The sequence below is a fragment of the Physeter macrocephalus genome, chromosome 4 (genome assembly GCF_002837175.3).
Source record: "Physeter macrocephalus isolate SW-GA chromosome 4, ASM283717v5, whole genome shotgun sequence".
NCBI lineage: Eukaryota > Metazoa > Chordata > Mammalia > Artiodactyla > Physeteridae > Physeter > Physeter macrocephalus.
This window is the reverse complement of record NC_041217.1, coordinates 119073290-119095247: the sequence shown is the minus strand read 5'-3', so window position 1 is coordinate 119095247 and position 21958 is coordinate 119073290. Positions and strand designations below refer to the sequence as shown.

The following is a 21958-nucleotide window of genomic DNA, read 5'->3' as shown; positions in this document are numbered from 1 at the left end:
TGAAAGATTAGGTGTGATGCCCAGCAAAATAGTGATTTTTTGAAAAGAGATTTAACTGAGGTAGTGGCCTAGAATTCATCTGAAAACATTTTATTGACTGAACACTGATGGCAGGTACTGGATGCTAGAGAGACAAGAAAAGGACCTGGATACTGTAATGGGGAAGCAGAGAGACATCACAGATGACTCTTAAATTTGAAGTTCAAAGTATCCATGGGAATGGTGCTATTGACAGAAATAAAGGTTTTTTAAAAAACGGGTTTGGTAGTTGGGAGGGAGATGAATTCCCCTCTAGCTGTGATAATCAGACAATGATGGTAGCAGTTGAGCACATAAACAGGTATTTTAAAGGATGAACAGGACTCAAACAGAGAGATCCAATCCCATAAATTGGGTAAGATCCTTTAGAAAGAGATCACGGACAATAAAAAGGGAAGAACGGACTTTATGGAGAGAGCTGTTTGAATTGGACCATTACAGTCAGAATCAAGGAATGAATCTGGTGTAGAAGCATCGTGGAGGGCCAAGGAGTTAGGTGGATTCAAGATGGAAGTGGTCAACTGTGTCAAGATTTTCTACTTCCCTCAGATCAGGGAAGTAGAAAATAATTTTAAATAATATTTAAGGTTTAAAAAGGTGTAAAGAATTAATAATGCTAGTGACCATAATTATGGAGATGAAGTTCACTGGGGAGAAAAAAGGTTAAGTCCAACACTGCACATATAATGTTTTACTTCTTAAATTGGGTGATTGGTAAACAGGTATTTCTTCAGTTTATTAAGCCTGAAGTATTTCATAATTAAAAAATCATTTATACCAAGAAGTCAGTGGGAAAGACCTGATGATATTGTATCTTCTGCAAAGACCTAGATTCCCAGTGGATTTGGTTGAGTGCAGTGTAATGAGGCTCTCTGAAGAGGCAAGTCCCACGACCTCAGTATTTTTCAAATGTCCAGGGTGTTGTGTTTGTTTCAGAGTGCCAAAGTTTAGAAAGGGACTAACAGGGAACCAGTGTGAAAAGAGTGCTCCCTTTACAGGAAGGTTAAGGTCATGAAAGTCTAGAAATTATGTGCTGGTATTAACAGCAACAGGGATATTTACCTGGAAAAAAGATCCGGAGATGGTAAGGGAAGGAATAGTATAAACAGAATAGGTGTCTTTAAATGTTTGTGAAAGGCTGTCCCACAGGCAGCGGGATGGGGTGTCTGCAAGGGAATGTAGGAAAGCAACAGATTTCACTCACTATCAAGAATTTTCTCAGTATGTAAGCCTACAAAAATGACATCGGCTACCATCGAGGTAGTGAGTCCCTGTACCTGGAAGTGAAGCTTCCTTTGTTGAGGTAGTTCAAACTTCATGGTCTGAGGGGGTCCTTGTAATCTAAGACTCTATACATTCGATGACAGTGACTGCTGTAGCTAAGTCAGATTCATGATTATTATGGTTTAGATTATTTTGAAGTTGGAAGGAAAGGAAAATGGAGGGTTTTCTGAGAGCTTTTCTTATTATTTGAAGAAGTAAGGACCACAGACAGACATCTGTTATGTAATTTCCAGGTATTTAGGTCACGAGTATTATGAGCAAGTTAACTTCATTTCAAGCACTAGAACTTGGAGAATATGCTGTTGGATGGTGGCTTTTAATATGTGAGGATTGAATTTAAATATTTTTGATAAGATGGCAAAGGAAGGAGTACTAGCAATTCAAATATATATTCCATCACAGTATTTTTGAAGGATTAATTACAGTGATCTCAAATAGTAGTCATAACCTCTTCGCCCAGCCTACTTCCTAGCATTGGGCACACTTTAGAAGAGTTAAAGAAAAGAGATTTGATTACTAGGCCTTGATTCTAATATGCAAACTAGGCTACCCAAAGATTAGGTAGAAGTAATGTTCTTATACAGGGTGTAAGTACAGGTCTCACCTTTACTGGCTAAAGTCTGCATAGTGAGACATTATAACAGAGCAGATCATCATTGAGCTGAAATCACAGAATAAAGATGGGTGATTTTACTTTTCACACTCTGCATCCAGATACAATCACTGTTCACATACCCTTTCAGAGAGGTGAATTATGAATTGTGTATCTTACAGAAACATGATAAAACATTGCTATTTCTTCCAGTCAGCGTGCTTGAAGTTCTCTTTCCATATTAAGATCTACATCATTTTTATTGCTACACATATTGAGCATAGCACAATTTATTTAGTTTATTTCCAATTTTTTGCTATCATAAAAATTCTATAGTGAACAACATTGTGTGTATACCTTGCACGTTTGTTCGGTAGTGTCTGTAGGATAAATTTCTAAAAGTGGGATTGTTGAGTCAAAAGATAAAACATTTTTGGGCCTTTGACTGATAGTACAAAAATCGCCTTGCAGAAAGTTCATAACCAATTTATTCTACCAGGGCCTATGTGTGAAATTTCCCTTTCCCCAACGCACGTAAATTCTAAAAACTATCATTCTTTTACATCCTTTCCAATTTGGCAGTCAGAAAATGTCATCGTTTTCATGTGTATTTCTTTTATTGTCAGTAAACCTTAACATGTGTGCTTATTTTGAAAATAAACTTTGTTTTTTTTAGCGCTCTTTTCTATTGGGTTATTTTCTTTTCTCTTTATCGTACTGATTTTTAGTGTTTATCATAGTTAAACTTTCATAGTTCATCAGTTTCTCTTTCACTTATTTTTTCCACATAGAAATTTTACATTGTTTTATATTCAAATCTCAATATTTTTTTCTCATAGCTTTGGCTCCACCTAGAGAGTATATCAACATTGGCTTTTGTTTCCTTAAACATTTATGGTCACAATTATTTACACCTAAACCCTAATTTATCTGGAATTGACTTTTGGTTACATGTTGTAAAGTAAGGATTTTTCTACTTCTTTTCTCCCAAACGATTAGCCAGCTTCCTCTAAATCAATATTATGCCAATACTGATTTCCCAATAATTTAAAATTCCATCTTTTTCATACATTAAATTCTCATATTTGACTCTTTGGGTTTTCTAAGAGATTCATCTTATGCATTAGTCTTTTCTTTTGCAGAATGTCTACATGGCCTGCTTTCAGCTTATGTATTTTACAATTTAGAACTCAAATTTTTTAAAAGAGTATGTTGCTCATAAGAAATTTTAACCCTTGTTAGAGGTTTGAAAGCAGAAGGAGGAAATTTTAAGTCAGTGAGGAGAGTCAAAAGGACTGTATTTTATTCCTGAAGCTAGGTAGCCCTCATGTCAGAAGTTGTTTTCTGATGTCTGGAATCTTCAACTATATTTTGCTGTGCAAGTTACATGACACTTTGTGTTTTCAAACCTCTCTCTGCTTAATTACATGTTGATCTTTCCAAGGAGCTATTTGAATTAGCACTAAGGTAGTCATTCTACTGTTTATATCATGCTTTCTTCATCTTTATTTACAAAGTCTGAGATTTTTAACTGAACAGTTTCCATCCAATATATAATTTATTGGAGACATAAGATACTTTGAAGAAACTCTGGGAATCATAGCGCCATGTGTTTTAGGTTATGTGTAGTCCTCTGGGGTGCTTGTCTTCCGGGCACTGTCAGGGGAAAAGGCAGGTGACAGCAGTTCCTGCTTACAAGTAGGAGAATGTGTGAGTGTGTCTTCTTGGCTGGGTGGGTGACAGCAGTGGCACCTGTTAAGGAGCCTGTGGAGGAACTGTGACTGAAGACTTTGGGTAAAGTCTCTGTATAGGTACCTAAAAGTCTAACTAACGCTCCAGAAGATGGGGGAGAAGGCTGTGACTTCTCACTCCTTTTCCTTGATACATGCCTAAGCTTGTTCCTGAAATATACCTCAGGTGCTACCACTCAGCCACGTGCTCAGACGCCATTGTATTATTGGTTTCTGTTCCTTTGGTTTTAACCCCTTGAGTTTATACTTTGCAGCCATCTGTTTGTGAGTCCCAAGGACAAGGTGTGCCTTTTGAGATCAGGGCAACTTTTTCACATAAATCTTTTTGCAGCTTCCTTCTGTTCCACATTATTCAGCCCTGATTCCGTAGTGCCGTCAAGTACCTACCTACCAGCCCTAGGTAGAGACTTATGCCCCTAGCCTTCTCCCCTGATCCGCAAATGTTCTTACCCTAATTTCCTTAAAGATTTTATCCCTCCACTTCTCTGTCTTCTTATGACAGAATTGTTCTGAGTAATGGCAAATAAATACTATATTATTTTAATAGAGAAACACTCTGTAGGCAAGTTTTATCTAAGAGCAGGGAGTTCAAATGCAGGTGGCTTAGATACTGGAAGCATTCTGGGCAATCTAGCCTTACTTACCCTGACCTCCACGTAAAACTCTGCTTACCCAGAATATGCTTCCTTTATTTCTGTGATAGAGTGGACGACAGGCTGGTTAGCTCTTTACATCTGGTGAACTGTTTCACCAGTGGATGTGTTTGTTATTTTATTCTGCTTAAATATCACTAATTGTTTCTTATTATAAGCCTGATCTTAACCTGCTTCTTAGAGAATAGCCTATGTATTTACTAAGAGAAATTGAACTCAGCAGGTTACAATGTGACTGGAATAACTGAATCAAGAGGTCTGTAGAAAGCTTTAAGCTCTCAGTAGGGATTTTAGTCATTTGAAAAAAGATTTAAAATAAGTCCAGCAGGTGTCTGAGAATACATTTAGTAGTGCATTTTTAAAACTTTTCTGATGAAAGGGCTTTTTCTGTTTTCCTTTTTGTCCCAAATGCCAGTAGTAAAACCAAGGAAACTTTTCTGGAATTTTGAATCCCTTACCCCATATTTATTTTGGAAGATGCTGGCTTAGTATAGAATCAGTTTTTAAGTAAATCAACAAATAATTACTATTTGGGCAAAGAAAATGACCATTGATAACTGTGCAAAATTGTTTCTCTTGTGTCTACAGAATTCTTTTTTAGAAAGCTTATTTAGATTTATGCTGCGCTTATATGGTAGAGTGAGGTTGCATTCCTTGGTAAACTGAACTGGTAATGTACTCAACTGATAATGTGACATAGCTACATTGCTTTTCTCCTCCCTCAGGTGTGGTTTCAGAACTGTAGAGCACGCCACAAGAAACACGTCAGTCCTAATCACTCCTCCTCTGCCCCAGTCACAGCAGTCCCGCCCTCCAGGCTGTCTCCACCCATGTTAGAAGAAATGGCTTATTCTGCCTATGTGCCCCAAGATGGGACAATGTTAACTGCGCTGCATAGTTATATGGATGGTAGGTATCCTAATATTTAACAGCTGCCTCCCAAGCAATCAATTACTGGTACCTTCTAATAGTATATTATTGATATACTATTCACATTTTGAACTATTACCTCAGTAGTAGCTGAAAAATATTGTCGGGGGTGGGTGTAGTAGGGAGAAGAACTACCCAACATTCTTATTTCTGTGACTGCCTTTTAAGGGACAAGTTTAACGCTCACCTTACAGCTAAAACACAAATATTGATAATGACTCATAGTGCTTGATTTTAACTTAGGAAAAACATTCTTTTTGTTTTCACCTGATAAATATTTAAATAATTTATTTTCCTATGGTCAGAGAAAGTATTCACACTCAGATTTTTAGATTGGGGTTTACTGAGTTTTGTTAAAGAAACTTTTTTATTGAAGCAAAACATAAATATAGAAAAGTGCACACATGAGTATTCAGCTTGATGAATTAATAAAATGAACATATCCATGTAAGTACTACCCAGATGAAGTAGTAAAACGCAGTTAGCACCCTGGAAGCCTCTCTTATGTCCCCTCCCAATCATTATCCTCTTCCTCCAAAGTAATATTGTGTTGACTTCTAAAATCATGTTCTAGTTTTGCCTGTTTTTGAGCTTTATATGAATTGAACCATGCAGAATGTATTCTTGTGTCTCACTTCCTTCAGCTACAGTGTTTGTGAGATTCGTCTGTATTGTTGCAAGAATCAGTGATTTGTTTGTTTTCATTGTTGTACAGAATTCCACTGTAGGAATATACCACAATCCACTTTAGGGTTGATAGACATTTGCGTTATTTCCGGTTATGTATATGCTGCTATGGGCCTTATTGTACATGCCTTTTGGTGCACATTAATTCACAGTTTGTTATATATCTGGGAGTAGAACATAGGGTCCTGGCTACACATATGTTCAATTTTAGTTGATTCTGCCAAAAAGTTTCCAATAGTGGTTGAACCAGTTTACACTGAGACCAGAAGCACATGAGAGTTCAAGGTGCTCCACATCCTCGCTAATACTTGGTATGGTGTGACTTCTTAATTTAGCCAATTTAGATGTGTAGTGTTATCTCATTATTTTCATTTACTTTTCCCTCATCACTGATGAGACTGAGCATTTTTTCATTGGGCATTTGTATATCCTTTTTGTGAAGAGCTTATTCATGTCTTTTGCTTGTTGGTCTATTGGCTTATCTGTTTTGTTTTTTCCTTGATTTGTTCTAGTTTTGGCTATATGTTGAATATAAATAAGTTTTTTGATGATTATATGTGTTGCAGATATCTCCTATTCAGTGGTTTGCTTTTTCTCCTCTCTTAAGAGTATGTTTTATTGAGCACAAGTTCCTAATTTTAATGTAGTTCATTTCATCAGATTTTTTCCTTCATGGGGAGTGCTTTTCTTGTGACCTGTTCAAGAAATTGTTCCTACTCAAAGATAATGAAGATATTTCTCCTATGTTATCTTCTAGAAATTTCGTTAACTTTGTTTTACCTTTGACATTCAGATTTACAGTCCATCTACAGTTGAATTTTTATGTGGTGTAAAATAAGGAGCAAAGTTTTTGTTATGCTTATGAAAGTACCAATTTCTCAGCTGCTTTGCTGTGCCACACTTATCATAAATCAAGTGTCCATATAATTTATGTGTCAATTTCTGTACCCTCTATTCTGTTTTATTGGTCTATTTATTTTTATATCAATACCTAATTGTTTTAATAATGCTAGGCCTATATTCTTGATATCCAGTAGTACAACCTTGTCCTACTTTGTTGTTCATTTGTATTGCCATAAATTTTTCCACCAAAAAAGAGAAAACAATTGAGATTTTGATATAATCTATTAGATCCGTTTGTAGGAAACTGCTATCTTAATAATATTGTCTTCCATACCATGATCTTAGTCTGTCTTTCTATTTATTTAGGTCATCTTCAAATGCTCTCTTATATTCTAGAGTTTTCTGTTTAGTAATCTTGCACATCTTTTGTTAAGTTTATTCATAAGTTTTTGTTTTGATGCCGTTGTAAATGGTTTTTCCTCTGTATGTGGAAATCTAGGTTGGCAGCTGTTTTCTTTCAGCACTTTGGCAGTGTGAATTACATTATCTTCTTGCTTCCATTGTTTAGAATATAGATAGTTAATTAACTTGATACCACTTATTGTTGAAGTCAGCTGTTGGTCTTATTCTTGCTCCTTTAAAAGTGAATCTCTTTTTTTCCCCCAGCTTTTCTCTTTATGTTTGGTTTTCAGTTTTAGTGTAGTGTGCCTAAATATGCTTCTTGAATAGGTAGTTTGATGTATTTCACTATGCAAAAGCATCAGATTTTGTCTCTTCAAGTATTGTTTCTACCCTTATTGAAAAGGTCCATATTTTCCAGCATTTTGACCTTCCATGTTCCAGTCTAGATATTCTTCTGACCTATCTTCCAGTTCACTAATTCTCTCTCTGTCTATGCTGTAAAACTCATCCTCTGAGTTCTTAATTTCAGTTATTGTGTTTTCAATTTTTAGAATTTCCATTTCATTCTTTTATATAGTTTCCACTTCTGTGCCAGAATTACCTATTTTATCACTTTATTCCTTAACAAAATTGTTATATTAATTATAGTTACACTAAAGGACATATCTGACAACTCCAGTATTTTGTGGGTCTGTTCTATTGTTTTTTCCTCTTTGTTTTCATTCAAGTCATGTCTTATTTGCCTTGTTGTTTTTTTATTGCACTTCAGATGTTAGGTATGAAAACTAGAAATAATTTGAGGCTCTGGTTAATGTCTTCCACCAGAGAGGATTTAGTTTTGCCTTTGGCAGGCGGTTAGGTCAGAGGAAGATCAACTTAATCCAATCAGGTATCAGTCCCTGGATACTGTAATGGGGAAGCAGAGAGACATCACAGATGACTCTTAAATTTGAAGTTCAAAGTATCCATGGGAATGGTGCTATTGACAGAAATAAAGGTTTTTTAAAAAACGGGTTTGGTAGTTGGGAGGGAGATGAATTCCCCTCTAGCTGTGATAATCAGACAATGATGGTAGCAGTTGAGCACATAAACAGGTATTTTAAAGGATGAACAGGACTCAAACAGAGAGATCCAATCCCATAAATTGGGTAAGATTCTTTAGAAAGAGATCACGGACAATAAAAAGGGAAGAACGGACTTTATGGAGAGAGCTGTTTGAATTGGACCATTACAGTCAGAATCAAGGAATGAATCTGGTGTAGAAGCATCGTGGAGGGCCAAGGAGTTAGGTGGATTCAAGATGGAAGTGGTCAACTGTGTCAAGATTTTCTACTTCCCTCAGATCAGGGAAGTAGAAAATAATTTTAAATAATATTTAAGGTTTAAAAAGGTGTAAAGAATTAATAATGCTAGTAACCATAATTATGGAGATGAAGTTCACTGGGGAGAAAAAAGGTTAAGTCCAACACTGCACATATAATGTTTTACTTCTTAAATTGGGTGATTGGTAAACAGGTATTTCTTCAGTTTATTAAGCCTGAAGTATTTCATAATTAAAAAATCATTTATACCAAGAAGTCAGTGGGAAAGACCTGATGATATTGTATCTTCTGCAAAGACCTAGATTCCCAGTGGATTTGGTTGAGTGCAGTGTAATGAGGCTCTCTGAAGAGGCAAGTCCCACGACCTCAGTATTTTTCAAATGTCCAGGGTGTTGTGTTTGTTTCAGAGTGCCAAAGTTTAGAAAGGGACTAACAGGGAACCAGTGTGAAAAGAGTGCTCCCTTTACAGGAAGGTTAAGGTCATGAAAGTCTAGAAATTATGTGCTGGTATTAACAGCAACAGGGATATTTACCTGGAAAAAAGATCCGGAGATGGTAAGGGAAGGAATAGTATAAACAGAATAGGTGTCTTTAAATGTTTGTGAAAGGCTGTCCCACAGGCAGCGGGATGGGGTGTCTGCAAGGGAATGTAGGAAAGCAACAGATTTCACTCACTATCAAGAATTTTCTCAGTATGTAAGCCTACAAAAATGACATCGGCTACCATCGAGGTAGTGAGTCCCTGTACCTGGAAGTGAAGCTTCCTTTGTTGAGGTAGTTCAAACTTCATGGTCTGAGGGGGTCCTTGTAATCTAAGACTCTATACATTCGATGACAGTGACTGCTGTAGCTAAGTCAGATTCATGATTATTATGGTTTAGATTATTTTGAAGTTGGAAGGAAAGGAAAATGGAGGGTTTTCTGAGAGCTTTTCTTATTATTTGAAGAAGTAAGGACCACAGACAGACATCTGTTATGTAATTTCCAGGTATTTAGGTCACGAGTATTATGAGCAAGTTAACTTCATTTCAAGCACTAGAACTTGGAGAATATGCTGTTGGATGGTGGCTTTTAATATGTGAGGATTGAATTTAAATATTTTTGATAAGATGGCAAAGGAAGGAGTACTAGCAATTCAAATATATATTCCATCACAGTATTTTTGAAGGATTAATTACAGTGATCTCAAATAGTAGTCATAACCTCTTCGCCCAGCCTACTTCCTAGCATTGGGCACACTTTAGAAGAGTTAAAGAAAAGAGATTTGATTACTAGGCCTTGATTCTAATATGCAAACTAGGCTACCCAAAGATTAGGTAGAAGTAATGTTCTTATACAGGGTGTAAGTACAGGTCTCACCTTTACTGGCTAAAGTCTGCATAGTGAGACATTATAACAGAGCAGATCATCATTGAGCTGAAATCACAGAATAAAGATGGGTGATTTTACTTTTCACACTCTGCATCCAGATACAATCACTGTTCACATACCCTTTCAGAGAGGTGAATTATGAATTGTGTATCTTACAGAAACATGATAAAACATTGCTATTTCTTCCAGTCAGCGTGCTTGAAGTTCTCTTTCCATATTAAGATCTACATCATTTTTATTGCTACACATATTGAGCATAGCACAATTTATTTAGTTTATTTCCAATTTTTTGCTATCATAAAAATTCTATAGTGAACAACATTGTGTGTATACCTTGCACGTTTGTTCGGTAGTGTCTGTAGGATAAATTTCTAAAAGTGGGATTGTTGAGTCAAAAGATAAAACATTTTTGGGCCTTTGACTGATAGTACAAAAATCGCCTTGCAGAAAGTTCATAACCAATTTATTCTACCAGGGCCTATGTGTGAAATTTCCCTTTCCCCAACGCACGTAAATTCTAAAAACTATCATTCTTTTACATCCTTTCCAATTTGGCAGTCAGAAAATGTCATCGTTTTCATGTGTATTTCTTTTATTGTCAGTAAACCTTAACATGTGTGCTTATTTTGAAAATAAACTTTGTTTTTTTTAGCGCTCTTTTCTATTGGGTTATTTTCTTTTCTCTTTATCGTACTGATTTTTAGTGTTTATCATAGTTAAACTTTCATAGTTCATCAGTTTCTCTTTCACTTATTTTTTCCACATAGAAATTTTACATTGTTTTATATTCAAATCTCAATATTTTTTTCTCATAGCTTTGGCTCCACCTAGAGAGTATATCAACATTGGCTTTTGTTTCCTTAAACATTTATGGTCACAATTATTTACACCTAAACCCTAATTTATCTGGAATTGACTTTTGGTTACATGTTGTAAAGTAAGGATTTTTCTACTTCTTTTCTCCCAAACGATTAGCCAGCTTCCTCTAAATCAATATTATGCCAATACTGATTTCCCAATAATTTAAAATTCCATCTTTTTCATACATTAAATTCTCATATTTGACTCTTTGGGTTTTCTAAGAGATTCATCTTATGCATTAGTCTTTTCTTTTGCAGAATGTCTACATGGCCTGCTTTCAGCTTATGTATTTTACAATTTAGAACTCAAATTTTTTAAAAGAGTATGTTGCTCATAAGAAATTTTAACCCTTGTTAGAGGTTTGAAAGCAGAAGGAGGAAATTTTAAGTCAGTGAGGAGAGTCAAAAGGACTGTATTTTATTCCTGAAGCTAGGTAGCCCTCATGTCAGAAGTTGTTTTCTGATGTCTGGAATCTTCAACTATATTTTGCTGTGCAAGTTACATGACACTTTGTGTTTTCAAACCTCTCTCTGCTTAATTACATGTTGATCTTTCCAAGGAGCTATTTGAATTAGCACTAAGGTAGTCATTCTACTGTTTATATCATGCTTTCTTCATCTTTATTTACAAAGTCTGAGATTTTTAACTGAACAGTTTCCATCCAATATATAATTTATTGGAGACATAAGATACTTTGAAGAAACTCTGGGAATCATAGCGCCATGTGTTTTAGGTTATGTGTAGTCCTCTGGGGTGCTTGTCTTCCGGGCACTGTCAGGGGAAAAGGCAGGTGACAGCAGTTCCTGCTTACAAGTAGGAGAATGTGTGAGTGTGTCTTCTTGGCTGGGTGGGTGACAGCAGTGGCACCTGTTAAGGAGCCTGTGGAGGAACTGTGACTGAAGACTTTGGGTAAAGTCTCTGTATAGGTACCTAAAAGTCTAACTAACGCTCCAGAAGATGGGGGAGAAGGCTGTGACTTCTCACTCCTTTTCCTTGATACATGCCTAAGCTTGTTCCTGAAATATACCTCAGGTGCTACCACTCAGCCACGTGCTCAGACGCCATTGTATTATTGGTTTCTGTTCCTTTGGTTTTAACCCCTTGAGTTTATACTTTGCAGCCATCTGTTTGTGAGTCCCAAGGACAAGGTGTGCCTTTTGAGATCAGGGCAACTTTTTCACATAAATCTTTTTGCAGCTTCCTTCTGTTCCACATTATTCAGCCCTGATTCCGTAGTGCCGTCAAGTACCTACCTACCAGCCCTAGGTAGAGACTTATGCCCCTAGCCTTCTCCCCTGATCCGCAAATGTTCTTACCCTAATTTCCTTAAAGATTTTATCCCTCCACTTCTCTGTCTTCTTATGACAGAATTGTTCTGAGTAATGGCAAATAAATACTATATTATTTTAATAGAGAAACACTCTGTAGGCAAGTTTTATCTAAGAGCAGGGAGTTCAAATGCAGGTGGCTTAGATACTGGAAGCATTCTGGGCAATCTAGCCTTACTTACCCTGACCTCCACGTAAAACTCTGCTTACCCAGAATATGCTTCCTTTATTTCTGTGATAGAGTGGACGACAGGCTGGTTAGCTCTTTACATCTGGTGAACTGTTTCACCAGTGGATGTGTTTGTTATTTTATTCTGCTTAAATATCACTAATTGTTTCTTATTATAAGCCTGATCTTAACCTGCTTCTTAGAGAATAGCCTATGTATTTACTAAGAGAAATTGAACTCAGCAGGTTACAATGTGACTGGAATAACTGAATCAAGAGGTCTGTAGAAAGCTTTAAGCTCTCAGTAGGGATTTTAGTCATTTGAAAAAAGATTTAAAATAAGTCCAGCAGGTGTCTGAGAATACATTTAGTAGTGCATTTTAAAAACTTTTCTGATGAAAGGGCTTTTTCTGTTTTCCTTTTTGTCCCAAATGCCAGTAGTAAAACCAAGGAAACTTTTCTGGAATTTTGAATCCCTTACCCCATATTTATTTTGGAAGATGCTGGCTTAGTATAGAATCAGTTTTTAAGTAAATCAACAAATAATTACTATTTGGGCAAAGAAAATGACCATTGATAACTGTGCAAAATTGTTTCTCTTGTGTCTACAGAATTCTTTTTTAGAAAGCTTATTTAGATTTATGCTGCGCTTATATGGTAGAGTGAGGTTGCATTCCTTGGTAAACTGAACTGGTAATGTACTCAACTGATAATGTGACATAGCTACATTGCTTTTCTCCTCCCTCAGGTGTGGTTTCAGAACTGTAGAGCACGCCACAAGAAACACGTCAGTCCTAATCACTCCTCCTCTGCCCCAGTCACAGCAGTCCCGCCCTCCAGGCTGTCTCCACCCATGTTAGAAGAAATGGCTTATTCTGCCTATGTGCCCCAAGATGGGACAATGTTAACTGCGCTGCATAGTTATATGGATGGTAGGTATCCTAATATTTAACAGCTGCCTCCCAAGCAATCAATTACTGGTACCTTCTAATAGTATATTATTGATATACTATTCACATTTTGAACTATTACCTCAGTAGTAGCTGAAAAATATTGTCGGGGGTGGGTGTAGTAGGGAGAAGAACTACCCAACATTCTTATTTCTGTGACTGCCTTTTAAGGGACAAGTTTAACGCTCACCTTACAGCTAAAACACAAATATTGATAATGACTCATAGTGCTTGATTTTAACTTAGGAAAAACATTCTTTTTGTTTTCACCTGATAAATATTTAAATAATTTATTTTCCTATGGTCAGAGAAAGTATTCACACTCAGATTTTTAGATTGGGGTTTACTGAGTTTTGTTAAAGAAACTTTTTTATTGAAGCAAAACATAAATATAGAAAAGTGCACACATGAGTATTCAGCTTGATGAATTAATAAAATGAACATATCCATGTAAGTACTACCCAGATGAAGTAGTAAAACGCAGTTAGCACCCTGGAAGCCTCTCTTATGTCCCCTCCCAATCATTATCCTCTTCCTCCAAAGTAATATTGTGTTGACTTCTAAAATCATGTTCTAGTTTTGCCTGTTTTTGAGCTTTATATGAATTGAACCATGCAGAATGTATTCTTGTGTCTCACTTCCTTCAGCTACAGTGTTTGTGAGATTCGTCTGTATTGTTGCAAGAATCAGTGATTTGTTTGTTTTCATTGTTGTACAGAATTCCACTGTAGGAATATACCACAATCCACTTTAGGGTTGATAGACATTTGCGTTATTTCCGGTTATGTATATGCTGCTATGGGCCTTATTGTACATGCCTTTTGGTGCACATTAATTCACAGTTTGTTATATATCTGGGAGTAGAACATAGGGTCCTGGCTACACATATGTTCAATTTTAGTTGATTCTGCCAAAAAGTTTCCAATAGTGGTTGAACCAGTTTACACTGAGACCAGAAGCACATGAGAGTTCAAGGTGCTCCACATCCTCGCTAATACTTGGTATGGTGTGACTTCTTAATTTAGCCAATTTAGATGTGTAGTGTTATCTCATTATTTTCATTTACTTTTCCCTCATCACTGATGAGACTGAGCATTTTTTCATTGGGCATTTGTATATCCTTTTTGTGAAGAGCTTATTCATGTCTTTTGCTTGTTGGTCTATTGGCTTATCTGTTTTGTTTTTTCCTTGATTTGTTCTAGTTTTGGCTATATGTTGAATATAAATAAGTTTTTTGATGATTATATGTGTTGCAGATATCTCCTATTCAGTGGTTTGCTTTTTCTCCTCTCTTAAGAGTATGTTTTATTGAGCACAAGTTCCTAATTTTAATGTAGTTCATTTCATCAGATTTTTTCCTTCATGGGGAGTGCTTTTCTTGTGACCTGTTCAAGAAATTGTTCCTACTCAAAGATAATGAAGATATTTCTCCTATGTTATCTTCTAGAAATTTCGTTAACTTTGTTTTACCTTTGACATTCAGATTTACAGTCCATCTACAGTTGAATTTTTATGTGGTGTAAAATAAGGAGCAAAGTTTTTGTTATGCTTATGAAAGTACCAATTTCTCAGCTGCTTTGCTGTGCCACACTTATCATAAATCAAGTGTCCATATAATTTATGTGTCAATTTCTGTACCCTCTATTCTGTTTTATTGGTCTATTTATTTTTATATCAATACCTAATTGTTTTAATAATGCTAGGCCTATATTCTTGATATCCAGTAGTACAACCTTGTCCTACTTTGTTGTTCATTTGTATTGCCATAAATTTTTCCACCAAAAAAGAGAAAACAATTGAGATTTTGATATAATCTATTAGATCCGTTTGTAGGAAACTGCTATCTTAATAATATTGTCTTCCATACCATGATCTTAGTCTGTCTTTCTATTTATTTAGGTCATCTTCAAATGCTCTCTTATATTCTAGAGTTTTCTGTTTAGTAATCTTGCACATCTTTTGTTAAGTTTATTCATAAGTTTTTGTTTTGATGCCGTTGTAAATGGTTTTTCCTCTGTATGTGGAAATCTAGGTTGGCAGCTGTTTTCTTTCAGCACTTTGGCAGTGTGAATTACATTATCTTCTTGCTTCCATTGTTTAGAATATAGATAGTTAATTAACTTGATACCACTTATTGTTGAAGTCAGCTGTTGGTCTTATTCTTGCTCCTTTAAAAGTGAATCTCTTTTTTTCCCCCAGCTTTTCTCTTTATGTTTGGTTTTCAGTTTTAGTGTAGTGTGCCTAAATATGCTTCTTGAATAGGTAGTTTGATGTATTTCACTATGCAAAAGCATCAGATTTTGTCTCTTCAAGTATTGTTTCTACCCTTATTGAAAAGGTCCATATTTTCCAGCATTTTGACCTTCCATGTTCCAGTCTAGATATTCTTCTGACCTATCTTCCAGTTCACTAATTCTCTCTCTGTCTATGCTGTAAAACTCATCCTCTGAGTTCTTAATTTCAGTTATTGTGTTTTCAATTTTTAGAATTTCCATTTCATTCTTTTATATAGTTTCCAATTCTGTGCCAGAATTACCTATTTTATCACTTTATTCCTTAACAAAATTGTTATATTAATTATAGTTACACTAAAGGACATATCTGACAACTCCAGTATTTTGTGGGTCTGTTCTATTGTTTTTTCCTCTTTGTTTTCATTCAAGTCATGTCTTATTTGCCTTGTTGTTTTTTTATTGCACTTCAGATGTTAGGTATGAAAACTAGAAATAATTTGAGGCTCTGGTTAATGTCTTCCACCAGAGAGGATTTAGTTTTGCCTTTGGCAGGCGGTTAGGTCAGAGGAAGATCAACTTAATCCAATCAGGTATCAGTCCTCACAAGGACTGGTGTATTTCGGGGTCACTACTCCTTGGAACTAGCCTTTTGGGATTCCCCCCAAAAAGCTTACATTTTGTTTTGTTTTGTGTCTGTCATTTTTTTTTTGAATTTTTGTATTTTATTTTTTTATACAGCAGGTTCTTATTAGTCATCCATTTTATACACATCAGTGTATACATGTCAATCCCAATCTCCCAATTCATCACACTTCCACCCCCACCCCCTGCTGCTTTCCCCGCACAAAAACAGAAATACAGATCAATGGAACAGGATAGAAATCCCAGAGATAAACCCACACACATATGGTCACCTTATCTTTGATAAAGGAGGGAAGGATATACAGTGGAGAAAAGATAGCCTCTTCAATAAGTGGTTCTGGGAAAACTGGACAGCTACATGTAAAAGTAGGAAATTAGAACACTCCCTAACCCCACACACAAGAATAAACTCAAAATGGGTTAAAGACCTAAATGTAAGGCCAGACACTATCACACTCTTAGAGGAAAACATAGGCAGAACACTCTATGACATAAATCACAGCAAGATCCTTTTTGACCCATCTCCTAGAGAAATGGAAATAAAAACAAAAATAAACAAATGGGACCTAATGAAACTTAAAAGCTTTTGCACAGCAAAGGAAAAGCTTTTAAGTTTCATTAGGTCCCATTTGTTTATTTTTGTTTTTATTTCCATTACTCTAGGAGGTGGATTAATAAAGATCTTGCTGTGATTTATGTCAAAGATTGTTCTTCCTATGTTTTGCTCTAAGAGTTTTATAGCGTCCGGTCTTACATTTAGGTCTCTAATCCATTTTGAGTTTATTTTTGTGTATGGTGTTAGGGAGTGTTCTAATTTCATTCTTTTACATGTAGCTGTCCAGTTTTCCCAGCACCACTTATTGAAGAGACTGTCTTTTCTCCATTGTATATCCAATCAGGCATCAGTCCTCACAAGGGCTGGTGTATTTCGGGGTCACTACTCCTTGGAAGTAGCCTTTGGGATCCCCAAAAAAGCTTACATTTTGTTTTGTTTTGTGTCTGTCATTTTTAACGAGGGCTTCTCTTCAGTGGTCCCTGATCTTTCATATTTATTCCCCACCACCCAAAGTCTAACTCCTGAAAACTTTGCTAGATGTCTCAGCCTCTCACACTCCTTTTCTTTTAAAATTGTTACTAAACTTGTGGAGGAAATGTAGCCTCATTTTATTTCTCTCCTTCTCTGGGACTTGACTTTGCAAGTTCTCACTACCTGGGTATCTTTCAGATGCCTTCAACAGATTTCTAAAAATTTTGTCCAGCTTTCTTAATTGCTCTTAGAGGGACATTTGGTTTGAAGCAACATAGTTCTTACTGAGAGTGGAAAGTTCATTTTAAGGTTTGATTAAAGAAAAAATCAGAGCCTGTACCATTGACGCATTTACCTACACTAGGATTAAAGTTGTGTGTGTTCACATGAATGACTGTAGTGTTGCCCAAGTCAAATGTGTTTTGATGTATGTTTAGGGAAGAGGCAGCTCAGCATTCATAAATGAGAATTTGGGGCAGGGGTCACCCTATAGAGGCACCTTCGTATGAAAGCTAGCAACATCTATACAGGCAAAGCTCATGTGTTTCTAGCTGCAGGGTAAAGTGCAGTGAATGGGGTATGGATGGAGGACAGTAAAGTGACAAAAGCTTGTGACCCCAAATAAAGATTTTGGGGTAAACAATTCCTGGATTCTCATTTAATACTATACTCACTGTGCTGAATAAGCTAATGCTCCTGCTGAGGTCAGTGGATTGAGTGTAGCTTGGTGCCCTCAGCTGTAAAATCAGTAGTGAGAGAACATTGCCTTTGATTGTTTTTTGTTTGTTTTTTAAATCAGTTTTATTTACCCTACAAAACTGATCCACAAATTTCTTTCTATTTTGTAGCTCATTCACCAACAACCCTTGGACTCCAGCCCTTGTTACCCCATTCAATGACACAACTGCCAATAAGTCATACCTAATTCCTTTTTTCAGGGATAGAAATGATTAAGGATATAAACTTGTCATTTATTATGTATAAAATACCATTGAAAATATATTAATGTTAATTTTTTATTTAACATCCAAAGCATTTCCAACATCACTTTGCTGCCTAGGTATGTATCTGTAGTTGGCCTGCAAGACACTTTTATTGATTCTTCATTTTTTTGTAAAACTTATGTTTACAAGAAGAAAACAATTCAAAACTTTTTTTTGTATTGTATGGAAATAGTTCACTCGAGTGTGTATCTGTTAATTTATTTGTCATCAAGAGAGCACTTTGCCTAAAAGAAAGGACTGACAAGTGTGCAAGATGTTTACAATCCTTTGTGAAATTGTAGTGTATCATTAGTTTGTATCTGTAAGTTATTGTTATAAATATTACCTGTATTTTTTGTTATATACAGCTTTATACTTTGAAGCTTGTATCTGTGAATTTGCAACTGAAATTTATTTTGCCAATGTTTTCTGAATGAACTGAATAAAGCTTCTGTTGTAGCATGCCATGCAAACACATTATTGTGTTTGTGGTTGATGAACTATGGCTGTAAATAACACTATAGTTTAATAAGCCCATCATTCTAAGTTTATTAAACATTTTCCATTCTTGTGAAAGTTTCAACCAATTAATCCTTTGTGTGTGTGTGTGTGTGTGTGTGTGTGTTTTCAGCAGTAAGTTGACTTTAGCCTCTTTCAAATATAAAAATTCTTAATTTTAAAAAGTCATTTTGTTTTGAGCTGTGTTGTGAGTACATTTTAATAGAAAACTTATTTGTAGATGATTGCACTTATTCAACAAAAGAATACATGAAAATATCTAATTTGGCAGATTGTCCCTTTTGAACTATCTAATAAAATTAATGTGAAAGAAAAGGCAGAGCACTTTTCAAAATGACATTTTGGGGTGTTCCAAATCAGAAATGAAATGTGGGCCATAGGAATATTTTTCTTCAGGGTTGAAAAAGGAGGACTAGAAATATTTGGAGTTTGTGATCAACACTTCTAGAGCAGAGACTCTTTACTTTTTCTTCCTAGTGAACCCTCTTTAGGGATTGTGATTCTGAGAGCTGAAATCTAAACCTCAGGACTTTATCCTATGTAGCAGTGGACACTTGTCTCGGAAATACAAAAGTAAGTAGTGCCACCCTCACTAATTTTGGGGTTTAAAGAATTTAATCAGTACTCACTTCTTGTCTTTTATATACCAATTAGGGAAAAAAAAGGTAGTGAGAAAAAAAATCTTAAGAATCTTGAGTTTGCGTCTTTAACTTGGCGGATTCACATCTGGCTGAGGACTGGAAGTAATAGTGGAGTATTTGTAATTCTATTCTAGTAATCATAAAAGCAACCAGAAAGCAGTCACGTGGATGTCAGTAACTTACTATCTACCTCAAACCAGAAGCAACAATCCTAAGTTTCACAATGGGAGAAAGGAGGAAAAAAAGTGTTTTGTTTTTTTCTAAACTTTCTACTCCAGTTAGAATCCTTCTGGCCAAAAAACAAAAAACATAGCCAGTAGTCACTCCATCCGATCTTGTGAAATTGATGCTAATCTCCTTGTGTTTTTGTTTACCTGTCCCAGGCACGAAGTGGTGAGGTCAGCTTTACCTTTACCAGATGTGGAGGAAAGCACTTGTAGTCTAGCCAACCTCTGCACTGTTAGCAGCTTATAGCATTTCCCAGCTGCATATAATTGGCACCATTTAGCTTGGGAGGTGCTTGATTGTGAGTGTTCCTTCTCCTCTCTCTTTTGTGTTTTTCCTATGCTCACCACCCTCTGAGTGTTCAGAGAAATTTTACGAACCACATCACTACCCTTTTTAGTTCCAAGGATGAATGCCCAAAGTTGAAGTAAAATTTCCATAACAGAAAGGTTCAAAGCTGTCAAAATGAATGAGACTTATATATCGAACATATAAAGTTGTTAATAATAAAATATGATAGATAAGAAAATACTAAAAAAGTTTTGCATGTGATACAAATATATGACTATGTTATCATTTCTGTCAGTGCAAGTCAGAGGTCCTAATTTATAACTTTAAATTAGGGAAAAACTGAATTATTTATATATTAGTAATACTCAGTGTAAGCATTTAGGCACAGTACTTATTTGCTTGAAGTTAGAGGGTGATCAAATGACTATTGTGAGGCTTGGAGGAAGACGTTTTATTGTTGGACTAGCAAAGACCTGGGTAACAAATAAGTTATCTCTTAGGCATTCAGAGATTCATGAGCTGTAAGAGGGTAAAGATAACTTTCTTGCTGTGCAATCAATTGAATTCACCAATTCAGACATTAAAAGTGAAGTCACACTAAGTCAATACCCTTAAGTGATTCTTCTTAGTAAAACAGGGTAGCTTTAACATTTAGCAGTAATTGTACATTATGCAAATGTCATTCTTAAATTCCACATTACTTTAAAGTACATGTGTTTTGAATATCTCATAATACATATTGTTAGAATTATAGTTCATGCTGTTAAAAATTGTTATAAGCATTTGAAAACTTATAGCTGTAGTATTTCTTGACTTGGTAAATTATGTATATAATTACTCTAGTAGCTTTATGAGACTAAATCGGATCTTGGGACTGTGTTGTGGCATGAAGGACTTTACCTGTTAGTGAAAGAAATGATTCTACTTTATTATTTAGAACAGAAGTCATTTGGATTGCAATACACTAAGTACCAAAAGTATATTAGCCCAGGAAAAATTCTCAATGATCTCCATTCCAGGAGATAAAGGAACTGAAATTAGCACTATTTGATTTTGCTCTTTTGAAATACAACCAAATTTTTAGAGAAGAAATGGACCTGAATTCAAAACAAGTACACTGGATAATGTCTAATAAATATCTGCTTGGATTCAATCACATAGTAGAAACTATTTTATAGCCTGCTTTTCCCCTTTAATATAATAATCATCTTTCAAAGTGAACTACTCATCTACATCATCATTTTAATTGATACATAGCACTACATTGCTTGGAAAAAACAATTATGTAGATTGTTTTTAATTTTTCATTATAATGAACATAATCTAACATTGTGAGGACTTTCAGTTTGTCCTGAGGGCCTTAAATATATTTTGTTCAATATTCACAACCACCTCATGAAACAGTTTTTGTTACTATAACCCTTATTTTACGATTGTGGAAATTAAAAGTAGTATGTCCAGTATATCAGTGAGAAGTAACAAAGCCAGGATTTGAATCTAGCTGCAGAGTGACTCCAGGTACCATCTTCTTAACTTCTGTACTTTAAGCATTCACTATATGTTAGGTAACACCATGATGAGCATTAGATAGCCGCTACCCTTTTATTCATATTCTTATTTCACCACTATGAATTCTTAGAAGTGGAATAGATGTGCATGAATAGTTTTAAGACCCTTGAAATTCATTAATTGTTTCCAGAATGCTATACTAATTTACATCTCCACCAGCAGTGTTTGAGGTGTTTTCCAGAGCACTTGTCCATCTTGCCTACCAGTGGAATTAATATCAATTATTTTTCCAATATGATAGTCAAAAAGATAATTTTTAAAGCCTTATTTATTACTTGATAAGAAATTTTACATTTCAGAGATCTAGTTTCTTGTAAAAGGGGTAAAGTTAAACACAAGCAACCACTTTTATGACCTTACTTCCTTCAGTTCTGTGTACATGGCTAAGTGAACATTCTTTAGCATTTGTTCAGCTGAGGTATCATTTACTTGACATCAAATATTTTACTTTAGCACCTGGAACTCTTTATAACATATTTTATTAGCCTTGTTGATGATTTTATTGGTTTTTTTTTTTTTTTTTAACAAAGCCCTTCATGCTTTTCAAATGTTTTTCTGTACATCATTGTGTCCCCATTCAGCAGATGAGAGAATTAAAATTTAGGGAACTTTGATTAACATATTTAGGCCTTTAGTTTTTTTTTTT

The 21958-nt window shown here is 35.5% G+C and overlaps 1 protein-coding gene across 1 annotated transcript in view; it reads left to right on the top strand.

Moving 5' to 3' along the window:
- The window catches only part of LHX8 (LIM homeobox 8), a 34272-nt gene extending 15736 nt beyond the window's left edge, over positions 1-18536 (top strand). The window contains exons 8-9 of the mRNA XM_007115337.2: positions 5045-5228; positions 17933-18536. Coding sequence (XP_007115399.2) covers positions 5045-5228; positions 17933-18009 — 261 coding nt within the window. The 3' untranslated portion in view covers positions 18010-18536. The remainder of the gene's footprint in view (positions 1-5044; positions 5229-17932) is intronic.
- The last annotated feature ends 3422 nt before the right edge of the window (positions 18537-21958 follow it).